The sequence below is a fragment of the Periplaneta americana genome, chromosome 2, assembly GCF_040183065.1.
Source record: "Periplaneta americana isolate PAMFEO1 chromosome 2, P.americana_PAMFEO1_priV1, whole genome shotgun sequence".
Taxonomy (NCBI): domain Eukaryota; kingdom Metazoa; phylum Arthropoda; class Insecta; order Blattodea; family Blattidae; genus Periplaneta; species Periplaneta americana.
This window is the reverse complement of record NC_091118.1, coordinates 136,568,079-136,586,777: the sequence shown is the minus strand read 5'-3', so window position 1 is coordinate 136,586,777 and position 18,699 is coordinate 136,568,079. Positions and strand designations below refer to the sequence as shown.

The 18,699-nt window shown below is 35.2% G+C and overlaps 1 protein-coding gene across 1 annotated transcript; it reads left to right on the top strand.

Moving 5' to 3' along the window:
• The first annotated feature begins 568 nt into the window (after nt 1–568).
• LOC138694606 (netrin receptor unc-5-like) lies at nt 569–15,519 on the top strand. Its single transcript, XM_069818509.1, has 3 exons — nt 569–650; nt 6,418–6,629; nt 12,136–15,519. The coding sequence occupies exons 1-3, from the start codon at nt 583–585 to the stop codon at nt 12,276–12,278; spliced, it is 423 nt and encodes a 140-aa protein (XP_069674610.1). The 5' UTR covers nt 569–582; the 3' UTR covers nt 12,279–15,519.
• Nucleotides 15,520–18,699: the final 3,180 nt, after the last annotated feature.

Below are 18,699 nucleotides of genomic sequence, written 5' to 3'. Positions count from 1 at the left end.
TTTTTATTCTGTGTAACAATATTGAAAACCAATAACTTTACTTCCAAAGGTCAGTGAATTTCTCCATATGTTTTCTATTTATTATGTTGGAATTTTTTCATATTAATTTCATGTGGTTGCACTAATATGATGTACCGGTAATTACTTTTCTTAAAATAAATATGTTTCAGTTTATTCCTCAAGAGATAAAAGATATTGAAATTTTTATATCACCCTATTTCTGTATTCAAACATATGGTGTGTGCTGACATTTATGTTACAAAAACAGCCACCTCCCATTCTTTGTTACAAAGCTGACCAAGTCCATTTTTATGTTTCAATTATCTCATTATATATGGAAGATGAAATATTTAAATTAAGCAAATTATTTATTCTAAGTTGCCAACATACTATAGAAAAAATGTCAACTTCCTAAGGTGGCTTAAACTAACTAAAACAGTTTTTGGTGTCTACTGAAAATTTTTGACAAGTAGACATGGTCGTCTTTGTAACTAGGCTACTCAAAAAGATTTACTGCCTACAAAATCAGAATTATTATATACGTTATGAAAACTGTTTTCTCCTCCCTCAGAGAAAAAAGCAATGAAACTCAAGAAGAGGAGACGCTATCTAGTATCTCAAGGCACACATTTTTCACTTGTCTGTCCTGGGTGAGTATAACTGACTCAGTAAGTTAGCTAACACTAAACAAAATAGTAAAAATGAGAAACAATAATGTCTGTGTCATTGTTGGTGGCTGAACCTGACCTAAGATTCGTGGGTTCGAAACCAGCGATGATGATGAATCTTAAGATAAACGAAAGTTACCTTGACTTCTCTTGGAGGGGAAATAAAGTTTGAGATTGCATGTAATAGATTTAAGACAATGCTGTAAAAGAAGACTCAGGACAGAATTTAAAGACTGTTTCTAGGCCACATTAAATTTAACATTTCAGTGCTCACGTGGGCTACTAATAAACAAATTGGAAGTGCATACTAAGTCTCGTTGCAAGAGGAACATCGTCTAGTAATTGTGGCAGATCGTTTTGTAGAAAGTGTAGATACATGTTACCATTTAAGTTTTCGGGTAGAATGAATGTCCTATCAGCTGATCATATAGAATACCACTCCGTATACCAAATCAATGTTGAAAATTGATTTTCTCCGTGGCTTTATACAGGGTGATTCCAAACCTCTGCGACAAACTCTGAGGGGTGATAGATCTAACAATAAGGAACCCTTTTTGTTAAAGAACCTATGTCTTTTGACGTGTAGTTTCGAAGTTACCATTGAAAATGTTTTTGTGCAGGCGTATGTCAATGTGTGCACTCCTGTTTATTTGTTGAGATGTTTGTAAGAGACGAGAAGGATTGTTGTTGTTTGTTTACGTTTAATGTTCAATATCTTTTCCTTTCAGTTCAGTGTAATCATCAATTGAGAATGGATGTCTATGCAGTCTTCCACCAATGCGCCGGGGACGAAGAGACCCATTGTCTCGAAGGCACTGATAAAGTCGAACAAACATTGTGTGGTGAGAGTGATTTCTGTTTTGAAACTGTTGTTGGTACATGTGGAGAGCTCTTCTTCCGTTTCTGTGAGCCTCCCCATAACACATTACCATGTCGGCTAACTCAGGAAAAGTGTAGACATCCATTCTCAATTGATGATTAGACTGACCTGAAAGGAAAAGGTATTGAACATTAAACGCAAACAAACAACAACAAACCTTCTCGTCTCTTACAAACATCTCAACAAACAAACAGGGGTTCACACATTCGCATACATTGACATACACCCGTGCAAAAACATTTTCAACGGTAACTTCGAAACGCGTCAAAAGACATAGGTTGTTAAACAAAAAGGGTTCCTTATTGTTAGATCTACCACCCCTCAGAGTTTGCCGCAGAAGTTTTGAATCATCCTGTATAAGTTATATAAGTTATTAATGCCATCCCATGTGAATTGTGATTCATTAGTGAACATAATACAACTGTAAAACTTTCTACTATTTTTGCTTAACCAGGTGCAGCATGATCTTGTGCTCTAAATGTTGCACTTCTTGAAGATGATAAGGACACAGTTCATTTACATGGAGTATCCTCCATATCTCTGACTGAATAACACCAAGTCGCCGAGCTACACATCTTGTTGAAGTTTGAGGACTGCTTTGTACAGCATTGTGAATGTTTTCTTCTTCTGTTAGATACATCATGTTGTTAACGTCTTTCATACTGAATATGAGTACTGGGGAGTGAACCAGTTTGCCTTAGTGTGTTATATGTTCCACTAATAATCTTAGGATTCGGAATCCTATGATTAGGATAATGGCAATGATATTCGGCTGCAGCAGCTATTACATTTTCCTCACACACACAGCATAAATAAATATCTTATCAGCATATTTCTCAGTTGTAAATTCATACAGCATCTTGAGATAACTAACAAGCAAAGTAAGTGCATGCGCTGACATTTGAGAGATCTGTCCACACCAAGACGTTTATAAAACCAATGATTATTCCTAATTATCAATCAATCAATCAATCAATAAATCAACCAATCAATCAATCAATCAATCAATCAATCAATCAATCAATCAATCAATCAATCTTCTTAATGTATCCAAATGTTTGCCGACAACATAAAGTCCACTATAGTCCACTGTAGTCTTTTCAGTTCTTGTTTTTCATGAGAAATGAGGGATATTTTGATCGGTGTTCATTATAGATGCCTGTTGCTAGTAGCCAGAGTTGGGGTGTAGTCAATATATACTGCAGGGCTGTGTCTTCTGCAACTGGTACTGATGATTTTAATTTACTGCTTTTATGGTTTATGGATGGACAGTATAGAAGAGTGTGTTCCAGATCATCATGATTATTACACCACAGACAAGTAGGATTATCAGAAATGTGAAATCAGTGTAAGTACAGTTGTGTGACAATGTGACCTGTTCTGACTCTTGTTAAAAATGTTTGAACATGTCTGGGCAAGTTTGTTTTACACTTCCAGGTAATTTGGTTTCTTTTGAAAAGACTGTAAAATTTTTCCTTTGTCAGAAGAGAGTCAATTGTGGATCCATAGGTTTATAAAATGAGACCTTACTGAAGCAAAGCCACTGGATAGAGATATCACTTGAAGAGGTCTTGGTTGCAAATATGTTGCCAGTTTTGCAATATTATCGACTTTCTCGTTTCCAGGTATACCACAATGACTAGGTCACCATTGAAATGTTATTTCCTTTCCTGAAATATGTGAGATAGGAAAAAACTTTATTAGAAAAATATGCTCCAAACCACTTCAGGAAAATGTTCCATTAGTAGAGGTAAAACTTTGTGAATCACCCTGTATACAGCATGCTGCATCATGAACTTAACCTGGGTTATAGTAATGATGACAATGACATTTGAATTAATTTGGCGAAATGAGTCTGAGGCCCAGCACCGAAAGTTGTCCAGCAATTCTACTTGAAAACCTCAGAGGGAGGGAAAAAATCCCAACCAGTATTTGATTATATGCAGTGGCAGCTCGTGAAGTTTGGTCACAAGACAATGTAAGTGGCATGAATTATATCAGAACAGAAATTTGCCTATGTTCCTCCCGCTTTAATTATGTAGGAAGCACTGTGTGTCGCCAAGAACAGAAATGTTTCATCTCTCTTTCTCTCTCTTTTCCTGGTTAAAAGACGCAGAGGACATCTCTGCCAGTGCAAGTTACAATATGGTGGTTTGTCTTCTTCAGCACAGCACTTTACAGAGAATTAGGTGCGCTCTTCCAGATTCTATGGAATCTAATTTCCACAATCACGATATTAGCTATAAATTGCCTACATCTATGGTCTCATCGACTGTATGGCAAATGAATGGTCACTAACTTCTATTCCAAAATCTTCAGGTGTCTTTTCGTGCAATTGTTTCAAATAATTATTGCATATAGTCGACTATTCTGGTGTATTTCAGCCAGTGATGTTCTCAAGGAAGTTCTTGAAATTAGTTCCGCGTTACGTTCTATGGCCCATTCGCTAATACTATGACTCACATAAACGAAGAACGTAGTGTTGTCCACTGTACTATCCATCATGTAAATAAGTGCAATGGATTTAAGCTTCTCATATAAAGTGCTTCAAATGAAATTAGTCTGAATAACTTCACTGAAGTCTGTTATCTTTGCACAGAGCACTTCTCAGTGTACAAGGCAAAGTGATTTATCCACAATCCTCTCCAAAGTTTCGACTTTTTTCATTACCATACCAGTTCCGCCATAATATAATAACTCTCAACATACATGGTACTGTAGTTACACTGCACAATTTTGTCCATTCATGTTCAATACTGTCATTTTTTTACCACTGCATCATACAAGTTGGTACCTTTTGTGGTGCCAAGCATATTTCTCATTTCTATAAGATCTTCTGTAACAGTGAAGTTGATGTCCACGCCTTTAATAAATATCAGCAACTGAACATAGGCTACCATATCCCTAAAATCGGTAATCATATTACATGCTTACTTATTTACTTACAAGTGGCTTTTAAGAAACCCAGAGGTTCATTGCTCCTCTCACATAAGCCAGCCAAATCCATTTTAATATTATCCTCCCATCTATGTCTTGGTCTCCCAACTAACACTCTATATGCATTTTGGATTCGTCCATACGTGCTACATGCCCTGCCCATCTCAAACGTCTGGATTTAATATTCCTAATTATGTCAGGTGAAGAATACAATGCGTGCAGTTCTGCATTGTGTAACTTTCTCCATTCTCCTGTAACTTCACCCCTCTTAGCCCCAAATATTTTCCTAAGAACCTTATTCTCAAACACCCTTAATCTCTGTTCCTCTCTCAAAGTAAGAGTCCAAGTTTAACAACCATACAGAACAACCAGTAATATACAGTAGAACCCCTATTATCCGTGGTGATGAAGGGGGTGTAAGGAACGGTTAATAAAAAATCGGATGTGTTCATAAATTGAATGCATAATAAAGTTTCCTAAATTCCTCCATGGCCTTGTGTTTTACATGCCAGGTAGTGGATCAGAAGTTCACTAATTTAAGTGACGGGTTTTTAAGAGCCAAGAAAGCTCCTTATGACGACTGTCTGAGGAAAGATAGGAATAGTACAGGTCTCATGTTGTAGATTTATATACTTATTACACTTCATATTTGTTTTTAATTAAATCGTGGACAGTTGTAATTCCTATTTCGTATTCTGATGCTAGATGAATCACAGTCTCTTTTCTCAAACCATTCAATTACTTGCATTTTTTCCGTAGCACAACTCCTTTTTTTGACACCTGTGGAAGGCATTTTGCATAGAATTTGGACCCCTCGAAAAGTAGACCATACTGTATAAGAGTAAAAGTTCGTAACAAACACTCTGTAGAAAAAATTCGTACTAATATAATGTACAGTACTTCATATTTTTTTCTGCAGCAAAAAAAAAAAAAAAAAAAGAGAGAGAGAGAGAGAGAGAAAGAGAGACGGTCGGATAATCCACCAATCGGTTAATAGAGTGACGGAAAATCGGGGTTCTACTAACTGTTTTATAAATTCTAACTTCCATAAAACAGTTATATTACCGGTTGCATGCACAGGGAAAATAGTGATTTCCTTTTCCAATAACTGTTCTTCTGAATACCTACTTACAGTGTCTGTTTTATCAGGACACAATGTTTTGGCAACAGCAACGAGATATTTATCTAATTTGCTCTCATCGAACACTTTTCATGCTCAGCAATGAGTTTCAAAACTTCGCAATTCGCTTCTTTTTCTTTTTTTTCAAACTCCCGTCTTTAAGAAAGCATTGTTGCTGGATAATGACTTTTGTGTACAATTCCTTTTGCCTTTGCTACCTGTTCATATGCATTAAACTTATCAGAAACATGAGTGTGACTCCTCTGGTAGTGTCTTTTAATGTCGTATTCTTTCATGAGGCTATGAAATTGTTATAAATAACACAAATCACTTTGTTTCCATGCATTCACAAAATAATTATCAAACTTCCTACATTCATTACCAATGTTGTGCTGTTCTGAAATTATTTTACACTTTATAAATGAACACTCAATAAAGTATACTCTGACTGAAGGGTGGAGTGGGGTTGGTCTGCATGGAAAAGCACGCACAGACCTGTTCGTACACTGACATACGACCGCTTGCTACTCGACAACAGATTTTGTTAGAGGTTGGAATGGGGCCAGTCTGCATAGGAACTCTCTGTATATATTTTTTCTATTGTGTGCATAATAGTAAATGGGAAACGACTGTAGTAGAGAAGAAAATTTGTCCAAGGACACTCGTTCCAATATTGTTTTTGTTTACCACAAAGCCAGTTTTAAACTTGAGAAAATTAATTGCACCAATGAAAACAATTTATGTAACTTTATGTACTGTATGTAGTTGTTTAATAAGGCTATTGGCAATAACGAATTATAATGTTGTTACAGAGCAACACTAGAGACTGTAATAACATGGCTCAAGGATGGTGAATTAGTCACAAGTGAAAATGAACCACACATCACAATAGACATTTTTGGCACACTACATGTAGCAGAGGTGTCCCGTGAAGATGAAGGCAACTATACATGTTTTGTAGACAACAATCGTGTCCAAGACGCCATACTCCTCACTATAACACAAACTGACCTGTTTAAAGAAGGTGAATAATACTGACAATTTCTTGAAAACTACTCATCATTTTCATAGTTGTGAGATACTGAAGCCACCACTACCACTATTTCACATTTTTACAGATGGAATTCATAATACAAATTATAATACTTAGTCTAATGTAATATGGTAACTAGTCAGCAATGTATGCAATGAAGGGGGAAGGGAACTGCCACCCTACCCCTTACCTCCTGGCCTAGTTGCCTCTTGAGTGATGCCTTATTGGTGTCACTTATGAGGTTCAGACCTGTCTTCGGACAGTTGGCTAAACAACAACAGTCTGTAAACACCAAGCAACTGTAGATTTTCGAAGAAATTAATTCTAGCATTTTGAAATCATTAGTTTTAGTATAAGGAGAGTCCAGTTTGAAATGATGTCTGTCAATGAAATTAATATGGGGCATGAACTTTTGCATCTACCTAATTAATTCACTCAAGTTTCATGTATTTTCTAATATTTATAGTTTACCGGTATGTTAATATTGTTGTTGTTGTTTAGTCAACTATCCAAAGACAGGTCTGAACCTCACAAGTGAGACCAAGAAGACACCATTTATGAGGCAATTAGGCCAGGAGATAATGGAGTAGGGTGGCCAGTTCCTTTCTCCCTCCATTGCATACATCTCCCACTAGTCAGATTTCAGATGCATACAAACAATTGTTCTTCCTCTGACACATATCGTCAAGTGAGATGTACAGACCGATTATTTAGTCCTGACAGCTCAGAAACGCGAAAGAGGGGAAGTAATAGGAGGAGTGGGGAGAGTTTCGGAGTAGAGATAAGGGCGAGCGATCGGTAAAGATATGCAGTACAGCTTAATTGCACTGGAAACATACTGCTCTACCGCACGCATGACATCCGATCGCTCCCAAGGCAAGCGAGTGAACAACCTGAACATCCCTTGACGTAACTAAATGGACTCGCCTGACCCAGGCATAGATCACCGGCAACTGTCAGGACTAAATAATGATAACTGTTCTATGTTAACATTATACTACATTATTTTTATGTATACGAGAATACCCAGGTTATTGGTGGCAGTTGTAGTATATTATTAAACTACACTACAAAAATTTTGTGAGAACTTTTTTCTCGAAGATACGTGATATTAACATACTTTGAGTATGCTGATCACAATACTATATTATTTTTATGTATAAGAGAATATCCAGGTTATTGGTGGAGGTTGTAATATATTATTAAACTCTATAAAACTTTTGTGAGAACTGTTTTCCAGATGATAGGTGATATTAACATATTTTGAGTATGCTGATCACGAATCTGTTGTTTGTTATTTTACATCACGTCAGAATTTTTCACAATTTGAATATTAAGTTCCTGCCTAAAGCACAATTTGCATATTAAAGCAAGTTATAGAAGTTTGGGACAATAGTAAATTGCATGCGTAAGATGTCGCAGAAAGTCATAAGTTGAAAAAAAAAATTGGAATCAGATATTTATCCCATTTTTTGTTTTTTCCTTTCCTTGAAGCTTCGAAGAATGAATTTCCTTTTATGAGTGGATTGCGGTTCCTCATGTATCAATGTTCAGCAGTAATGTGCTATCAGTCTTGTATTCCATCGTCCCTGATACTGGCGCTCCATGTCACTGATGTCTTGGTGAAATCTTTCACCATGTTCCTCACTTACATCACCTAAGTGAGGAGAAAAACTGTCCAAATGCAAAAACAGGGAATGAATTTTCAGGCTTATTTTGCGCCCTAATTCTTTGAAATTTTACAGCATTTTACACATGATGCTCTTGTAATTCTGGTGTTTCTTGTTACCCAGGAAATTTTCAAATACATCACTGAATGCCGCCCAAGCTTTCAATGTTAGTCATTAGTTGTTCAAATTCCGAGTCCTTGAACAACTTCTGTATCTGAGATCTGATGAAAATGCTCTCTTTCAACTTACACTGTGAGAGAGCTGGAAATCTTTTGAAGAGATAGTGAAAAAATTATCCATTCTCATCAAGAGTTGTAATAAATTGTTTCATCAGCCCCAATTTTATGTATAATGGGGGTAATAGTATCTCTACTGGGTCGATGAGGCTGACATTCTGTACATTTTTACTGTCCACAATGTGATTGACCAATGGATACCATCCATTTTGGAATCCTGGGAAATGAAAATGCAAATGCTTTAGTAAAGAAGGGCAGCACTGCTACTTACAGACCTGTTACTAAATCTACGTATTACTCTGTGAAAAGATTTCTTAAATCTACATACTTAGACTTCAACAAACAAAATTTGATAACACAATCTCAAGGGAAAGAATGGAAAACTCTGCATCATATTCCACAGTTAATTCCCGATTTACCAAGCAAATCGTGTGTAGCTGCATTTAGATTGGCAACAGGCCATGACTGTTTGGCCAAACACCTGCATAGACTTGGAATATATCAGTCCCCTAACTGCCCATTGTGCAATTCAAATCAAGAAATGGATTCGGAACACCTCAAAATCTGTGCTTCAGTGGCTGACCATGACAATATCTTTGAAAAATATTGGAGTGCAAGAGGTCAAATGACTTTATTGTCAAACGCCTGGCATTAGAAAACAACAACAACAATGTGATTGGTTCTTAGAGGTCATTCTGCTTGTATCAAATGTTTATCACGTGCTCTACTGTCCAATTTGCAAATATAACACGGATATTTCATGTATCCCTGTTGATATTCGAGCAACATATCAATAATTTTTGATTGCTAGAAATATCACTGTTGCTCTCTATAGGTATCTTATTTTCTGCAGAAATATTGAGATATTTTGGTAACTCTCCTTTAAATGCACAGAATATGCAACTGGCACAGAGAGATATAGGTTTCCGTAATGCAGTAGTACAGCCTTCAAACTTCTATTGTTTGTTGAATCTACGAATAACCACCATTCCTGTGTGGTGTACCTATTTGCTGCAAGTTTCAACATGAAATTTTTACGTAACTACAATACACCAAGTTTTCTTCACAAGAAAAGTATTGGATAAATTCTTGCTCACAATGCCTAAACAATGTTGAAGATGTCCCTACAGTGCACAAGTTTTTCTCTTTCATTCGAGATCCTAATACTTCCGCAGCTTCCTTGGACAGATTCTCTCACCAAATCATATAATTCTAGTTATGTAAAGAGCTGGGGCTCATTTCCTTTCCGTACGTTGAAATATAAGTCATGTGTGTCACTATAGTACGAATCCGAATTAGTGGATGGTAATTCACTTGGTGGATCAGGCACTGAGACATCAAGGCCACTAGGTACAGGTCTCATTACAATGGTACTACCACCATCTGGTATTACGTACATTGTGATGCCATCCAGTATTGCATTCTGGTGCAAAATTCAGTGACTACATTTCCTAACATTACGCATTACTGCCAAATGCTGCACATTCCATTATGTTCACAATATAATTGTATAATTATAATATAAATATATGGTAGTACATTTCCATTTATCGCTAAACCTGTATTTTCGGAAATTTGGTTTTTGCTTACAAATTAGTCTAGAAGTGATGCAGCAAAATAAACGTCACTTTCGGTGTTTCACGCCGAAATCCTTAAGAAAAAGTTAACATTTCCTAAACAGCAAAATCGGAACAACTGGATAATACACACGGTACACTGACGTTGCTCACTGGTCACTAGTCCATACCGAGCTGTCAAACAAAAGACAATCGAAATGGTGGTAGTAAAATTCGCGACTAATTTACTCCATTAGTCGAGTGCAAGGTTTATGCAGTACAACGGCGGTGTTTTGAATGTATCAAAAGAAAATGCAGATGTAGTAAGATCTTAAAGTAGGTAATCACAACGAAATAAAGGGGGGAAAAGGTGTGTTTCAGAGAAGACCATTCAAATGAAGGAAAGTAAATTTCGGTTAATGTTCGCCAAAGCGTTAAGTACGTAATTATGACCACGTTGCCGTTTTATTTGTGGTCTAGAGAAAACACCCCGTCTTTTACAAAGAAAAAACTTTTAGCAGCCATGAAATTATTTACAGCTTTCATCATATTATCGTTTATGAATATTACGAAACAAAAACTATCATAAGAGCCATGACCTACAGGATCATCTTGGCTGTCTGCGCATGCGCGCACTTGGTTAATAAAAACCTAAACTAACCAAACCTAACCTTCGTATATGTAAGATGTGTGACCGGAGCAAGAAGGGATGTTGTTGATTTGATCTGGAATGTACATACGAAAATAAATTCAAGTAAGGATCACATTGCCACTGCATGAGGTGTCCGCGCATGCGCCACAGCAAAACTGTTCCTGTCGCAAGCCCCTCATCTAAGACACGTAATCTAATAACAATATTTACCCAAATACATCTTGTCACTAACAGTGGTGCTATCACTCAGTAATGTTCAGAACAAAGGAGGTAAAGAGAAAAAAAATTTCTCTTTCTAACAACGCCACAGATCAACGTCATGTCCTTATGTTGGTGACATTGTGTATTTAGTCAAATTTGGTCGTAACCGTAATGGCACAGTTCAAAGCTACCATAGCAAATTCTCCAGTTTAGCAGCAAAATCATTATAGTGTTGTTGTTGCTTTTATAATAATAATAATAATAATAATAATAATAATAATAATTATTATTATTATTATTATGATGTTGTTACTACTAGTTTCGAAAACCAGCTATAACTGGAAGAATAGCAATACTGACCATACATTACCCCCTTTCTAGTTGGATGATCGTTCACCTTTGCTGAGGCATGTGGAGTAACATCAGGAGTTGGCTGGTTAGCCTTGCCCCTTCCTGGGCTGTGCTGCCACATTATTATTATTATTATTATTATTATTATTATTATTATTATTATTATTATCATCATCATCATCATCATTTACTATTCTACTCAGCAATGCTTCTGAATAGAGTTGATGAGATGATATGACAATGGATCAATGACATCCCACACTTGCTTTGCCCATTTTTTTATATGGAGGAGCCTGAAGGCTTGCACTGAAGCCTGATGCTTGTGTTTAACATTTCCTTTTCGCGAGAATGGTTGCTGGAGTCCGAATAGTCACCTTCCTGTATTTCTGATAATTCGGGTATGTGGTGCAATCTGTTGAGTTTAGCCATGTAGGCTCAAGGTCCAGTGAAGTCCCACTACAGTGTCCTTTAACTCTCAGAATAGTGTACTATGCCTCCTCAGAATGGTGCCATCTGTACACCAATCACAATACTACATCCAGCTTCATCATTCTAGTAGGTGCTATTGAAATGGAGTGTGATGGCAGAATGATGGAGGGAACTGAAAAATCACGAGAAAAAGTCTCAGGAATCTTGGTTTTGTCCACCATAAATAGGACTCCATCATCACCAGGATTCGAACTCAAGTCTGCAGTCATTGTAAGCCAATGATCTGCCAACTGAGCTACCAAAGAGGCTACTTTGCATATTAAAAATTCCACAGTACCTTTCAAAGAAATTAAATTCTAGTAGGCCACTTATGGACTTCTAAATTATAATTTACTTTCACAGGTCTCTTACGTCACATGGCTTACCTGGGGTCTATTTTCGTACTCAGTTTCACTTGCTACTGTGCTGGCTGCTTCGTGGCATGGACAAGACGACACCATTTTATTGGGTATAATAGAATCTCTCAGGAAGAGGATGGGGACTGAAGAAACAGAATAAAAATTCTATGTTCTTAATGTCTTTAATATGTCATTTTCAGATTGGTAACACTTGTCTTCCTCAATGTGGTCACAGCCTGGACTACAAAATATAATAATTTCTGTGTTTATAAAATCGATATTATTCTTTTTTTTTAATGTCCAGGATTATAAAAAGTTTCAAACCTTTTAGGATAGGGGTTTCAATTTTATTTATCCTGAAATAGTTGTTTTCACAGAGCTGTGGCCACACACGCACACTCATTCACACACACACACACACACACAAACACATACACACGCATTTATACAAATCTTTGGTATGCATCTCAACAAGGAACTAAACAACAAAATAATGTCCTGGAGTACAACAGATTTTGTGCAAGTTCTTATCTTCTTTTACAATTGTAAAAGTACGTATTAAACATCGTAAAATTGTACTAATCTAATATCAGAGGATACAACATAAATCATTTACTTCATTAATTTAATAAGTTCAGAAGTAACATTCGCTGATTTTGTTGTGCAATAAATTAGGAATCATTAAATGTAATTCTTGGGCTCAAGTAAAATGGCAGTTCTGAACAACATAGTTTGTTTCTGCTTATCAATAATTGTAATGTATAAGGAACTTCTTGTCATTCTTAAGATATATTGCATATTATGAGAGTTTTAAAATTGTTGATCCAGCAAATACGAAAAAATAAATTATTTTATAATAAAAACAATACGACTGGCAAGAATTTTGTAAACTGAAGTTAAATTAAGTTCTGCAAACACTGCATAATTTTACATGAATTTTTTTCCAGTTAACATCAATGTTAAAACGTATCTACATATTGATTCTTCAATTATTCACAAGAATTTCGAATTTCCAATATATAAGCTAATCTGTCTTACTTTACCATTCTTCCAGATTTCTTTCTTTTATAAAAATACGTATTGTTTACTTCGAATTGGTTTTAGATTTTCCTCTATTTGTTCGATCATCAGGTACCCATTCCAAAGTATCATTCATTAAAATCACTGGGTTAAAACGTTAACACAATTTTTTTTTACACCACTTACAAAACTATCCCAACTATTAAAATTATTACTAAAACTGTTAAAATATCACATATGTTTATTTTGTGAAAACTAAAAACAGCAAAGATGACTTGAGAACGTCATTACTGCTGATTTTAACCATAATCACATTTTATGCATACAAAACTAAAAATAAAAAATATTGTACTTCAACGTTTATCTTATAAAATAAGGATGTTTACAACTATGTAATAAATAGGCTTCGGAAGTTTATTTTAGAGTACTAAGTTAATAGTTTCTTCTCCAAGTATTAGTAATCTGACAACATTGTCATACATTTTCATAACAAAAATATACAGTGAATAGCATTTACAACCCAGATTATAGCAATATTCAAGACATGCTAGCACCAGATCTTTGCCCATGATATACATATTAATAGTGACAAAAGTCCACAGTAATAAGGATTTTAGCAGGAGTCATTGGAGAATAATGGCTGTGATGAATTACTTTTATTTTTCAATTCAGTTGTTTTCTTAAACGTTTAACTAGTTCTTCCAATACTGGAATGTTAGAGTACTATAGAAATATTTCCTCTGTTTCTCTATTTAACCCAAGGGCCATGTTATGTGAGTTGGTAAAGTGACAGATTATGTACTGGAGAGATGCAAGTTTGATATAAGTTTTGATACAAGGTATTTCTTTGATTAGATTTTTCTGTTGTGATTTGTGCGTAGGTTCACTGAAGTACATGAATATTTCACATGGATTGGTAATTATTTCTTTTATCAATCACCATATATTCAAATTACAGTGGTAGCAAAATGGACAGAAGTAGAAAGAGTGATCACTTTATGTCATTTTTTGGGCATTAAAACAACAGTAAAGTTAATGAAATTATGCCATAAAGAAATGTAGGAAAAATAGTATATTACAATACAAGGTTGGGAAGTGCTTTTCACAAAATCGAGCAAAAGTTTGAAAAACAAGCAAAGCAAGTTTTTCAATTTCCGAGATTTTGTAATGAACTTCACAAACGTATATTGTACAACATTTTTTGCGTGATCATATTTAAAAAATTGCGAATACAATATAGTTTGAATTGAAAATTTAGAACAATATTATCCCAAAGCCTTCACAAAACTGCACTGTAATGGTAACTAAGTAACAATAAGTGCACTGTAATGGGTCTATTCCAGTGTAGTTTTATGTTATGGAGAATGGTTTCCCTAGCAACAGGTTTCTGTGTAGGAATTCTAACTTTCAAGGCTAACAACAATAGCTGTAAATACAACAAAAAACACGATCGTGCAAAAAAGAATATTACATTAGTACTTCTTACTGAGTGACCTTCTCGCATTTCTGCAGTAATGCTTAAAACATAATGAATGAGTTTCTATTTGTATTAATAATGGTGTTTTTCTTTATACAAGAATGTAAATAAAGATAAGAAAACCTGCATAGAGGTTAAACTTATCAATAAAATTATTCTATGTCAAATTGTTGGATAATTCAGACAAATTTTTTAGCATCTTTTTTTTTTTTTTTATTCAGCAAGTATGTTACTTTATGTTTAATTGTCCAGCATTTAAGACTATAAGGCATGATAGAAATAAAATGAGGTCCTCAAATTACGATACAAAATAAAAAGACAGTCGTTAGAAAGAAATAATGATAAAACATTTTATTATGCTGACAATATTACCTGAACTTTAAACTGAGAAAAAACTTGTATAATAAATTGAACACAAAAAAATGTGCTTTTCAGGTGGAACCCCATTGCAAATGTTATTGCCAAATGGTTTTTTTCTTATTTAATAAAGCAATATATCTTTAAATTATAACAGTAGTATACAGTATTGAATAATAGTCCGTATTTTGTATTAATTTGAAAAATCTTATTTTTATATTTAAATAATATTTATAACCTGTGTTGGACAAACCCTTGGTCCAGGCAACACAGTGGTTTTCTCCAGATACTTCGGTTCCCCTGTGACATTCCAACAATTCTCAATTATAATAATAATCATCATCATCATCATCATCATCCATTACGAGTGTAATGTGGACCCATTGTCTGTGCTGCACTCTGGACAGTACTTGGCAAACTAAGTGGTCTATGCTTCTCAACACTAGGCCTAGTGACATCTCATGAGGCTGCTCACAGAGTTGAGATGAATAACGACAAGTTAAGGGCCTCGTCAATGGAAAAAAAAAATAAAAATAAGATAAAATAAATAAAAAAAAATAGTCTAACTTGGATATTTCTGTTTCAATTATGATTCGATAAATCAACGTGTTTTATATGCTGGGTGAATAGAATACATCTTTACTACGAAGTGGAAATGACTCTCAGAGGCAATGCTCCCATCTGCATGTTCCATAGAGTGTATGTTATTTTATCAGTAAGTAAACAATGCTACCTGCAATTGCGTCTCAGCTTATGTAGTCTTAGTCTAAGGCAAGCCGAGATTAGGTATTATATACAAGTGTTCGTGTTAATCATTTATAGCTTAAAACAGCATACAGATATTCTCGTAGTATTAAACAGCAAGTGTTATATACGATAATTGCGTGTTAACAAATTTGATCTGTGAAGTTTGAACCAATATGAGGAAAGATTCCCTGTATTAATATTTCAACACGTCCAATGATATCTTCCATGACCTTGTAAATAAATTCCAGGTTAGAGGAAGCATTACAGATAAGCAACGTAGACAAAACTGTCTTCACCGAAGACAATTTGGATGACATGGAACATCACTTCGAAAATTTCCATAAAAATCACTTTTTACGACCTGGTAATCCTGTAATCAGGCGTAGATTTTGTGAGTGGAAATGGAGTGCATGATGGCGAAATTGATCTTAGTTATCTATCTGGCTTTACATTTCCCAACACTCAGTGGTGATATTCAAAAAGGTTAACAACCGGTTCTCTCATGTGTACCTATGTTAAACATTACCTGTGGTAATTGCAAATATTACCTACAAATAATTTAACAATGGGTTCGTCCGAACTGGTGTGAACTGACCGAATATCACCACTGTCACTACTTAAATCTGACAATAGCATTGGGGTACAAGTGCACCCCACCTATGCATTAATTTAATATGTAACAATTCGATATATGCATTCCAGGGTTAATTTACATAGTTCATTTGAGGAATGGCTTAACATACTTATAAAATTATTAACAGTTTTTTCAGTTTTCGGACAAGATTTAGTTAAATTTCCATGGGTAGCAAAAACACACAAATGTTTGGAATAAGAAGGAAAAGAGTTTCATTCAGCATGTCTTTGCTTAATATGGGTAAGCAAATGGCGTTGTAATTTTTCATAATAAATAATATTCTACATTAATACAGTAGAATTCCTCATATCCGGCAACTGTGGGACAAAGTCAGTGTCGGATAACTGATTTTGTCGGATAATTGGAAAATATGTTTATAGGTTATTTAAAGACACACTGTAGGCCTACTGCACAAACATTTTTTTTTCCATGTTCAAATTTAGTAATTTTCATATAGATATTCAAAAATGAAGTTTTGAAATATGGACAATGTTTATTTCTAGTACTGAATACGGTAATGTACATTCATCAGTTCACAATAATTATTGTAATATAGTAATACATAATAGCGTAAAAAATACTGAAAGTTTTCGTAACCTTATGACAATTTTAAATGGCGGCCATGTGAGTCATGTGATGTTAAGAGCAGTGTAGCCAATGTCGAACTATGAAGACGAAGAAGCGCTCGATGATTTGAGCGTAAGAATATTTCGCGAAATCCATTGTGCAACAGTAGCGCTTAGCAGTAATAGCCATGATATTACCTACCACTTGAATGAAATTTCTTCGCACTGTAGAAACAGAGAATTTCACACTTTCTTATTTAGATTCATCCAACACCCATTTGAAACGGGCGAGTTCAAGTGGTAAATTTAAAGATATTGTCTCTGCGCATTGTTTGCAAGGTCTAAGTGACAGCTTACCGATGGTACCTGATATACTCCAGGGACATAACGGGTTTTTTTGTCTATGTTTTCACGCGTGAACAATGTAAAGAGTAAACACAATATGAGGCAGGTGCGATCCATGAAAACTACTCACATCTTCGTCCGACTCTTCCCTTTTGCATGAATGACTTTTTTTTTGTCTAGCCAAAAGTGCCGTTGTTTTGGTACTGCCTGTTATTTGGGTGCCAGATACGAGGGATTGTACTGTAGCTTGAGGAGTGCTGAACTACCGATAACATACTCTCCATAACCAGCAGCTAGGAGCATTGCAGCTGAGAACCAAGCAGTAAGGAAGTAATCTATTCATCTATATAACATATGTATATCCAAAGCACAGTGTACAGATTATCCTGAAAGAAAGGAAGTTATTTTCAGTTACGAATTCTATATATGCTATATTACTGTATTTACATAATACATTCTTTTACAATAAAGAACCAATAGAGAAACCAGCATAGTTATGAAGCAGAGCGAATTATATTAGCCAAGTGATCACGCTTCCTAATTCTATTTACTATGGTAGCAGTATAGCTTTGTCACTATTGGGATGATAATTAATGGAGAAATGGTGGAATGATGGCAAGAAGGGATGATTATCGTCAGGAAAAGTCTCTCTCACTCCATCAAAAATTGCACTTGGAGAAACCAGGATTTGAACTTGTCAAGGTAATGCATTCGCCATTTGGTGCAACCTTTTCTCCAGTGTAACTTTCAGATTGACTCTGGAGCCAAATCAGATTTCAATAAAACAGTACAGAGGGCTGTTTCTTCAAGGTAATACGAAATCTCTTCCTAACAAAACAGTCATAAAAGCAAAGAAACTATACTTTCCTGAATTCATTCAAGGAATGGTATGCAAATTAACCTTTATTTTATTTTATTTTTAACCAATACTAGTCTCATTTTTCCTAACGTCACTGATTTTAAAATTAAATAACTTATCATTTAGACTGCTAGACACGGTGATATGGTAACTTACTTCCCCAAGGAAAAATATAATACAATTACAATTGCTTTACTTTATACTGATATCAAGGAAAGAAAGGAAAAAATAAGAAGTGTACAGAAAAGGATTGAAGGAAAGAAAGGCATGAATATAGGTAAGTAACCATAGGTATATAGGTAGATACTTATTTCACAATTCTTTATGCCTACAGTGGTTATCAGTGACATTAAATGTCATTAACAGAACAAGAACAACAGTGAAATGAAAATGGAAACGAAACTGAGTACTGAAAGAAAACATGTACCACAGCTGTTTTGTTCATCACAAGTCATACAAAATCTGCTACACACTTTAGCAAGAAGTCATGAGCTGACAACCCTAGAGCTGGCCTATATGGAAGTGACAATACTTAATGGTGTGTGGTGATGATACAGTATATT

What these genes read in the sequence shown, in the direction of transcription:
- LOC138694606 (XM_069818509.1), top strand. Translation starts at nt 583, where the DNA reads ATGAAACTCAAGAAGAGGAGACGCTATCTAGTATCTCAAGGCACACAT. An exon ending in TTTTCACTTGTCTGTCCTGG is followed by an intron (nt 651 to 6,417) that starts GTGAGTATAACT and finishes ATGTTGTTACAG; the next exon opens with AGCAACACTAGAGACTGTAA. An exon ending in AACTGACCTGTTTAAAGAAG is followed by an intron (nt 6,630 to 12,135) that starts GTGAATAATACT and finishes TTACTTTCACAG; the next exon opens with GTCTCTTACGTCACATGGCT.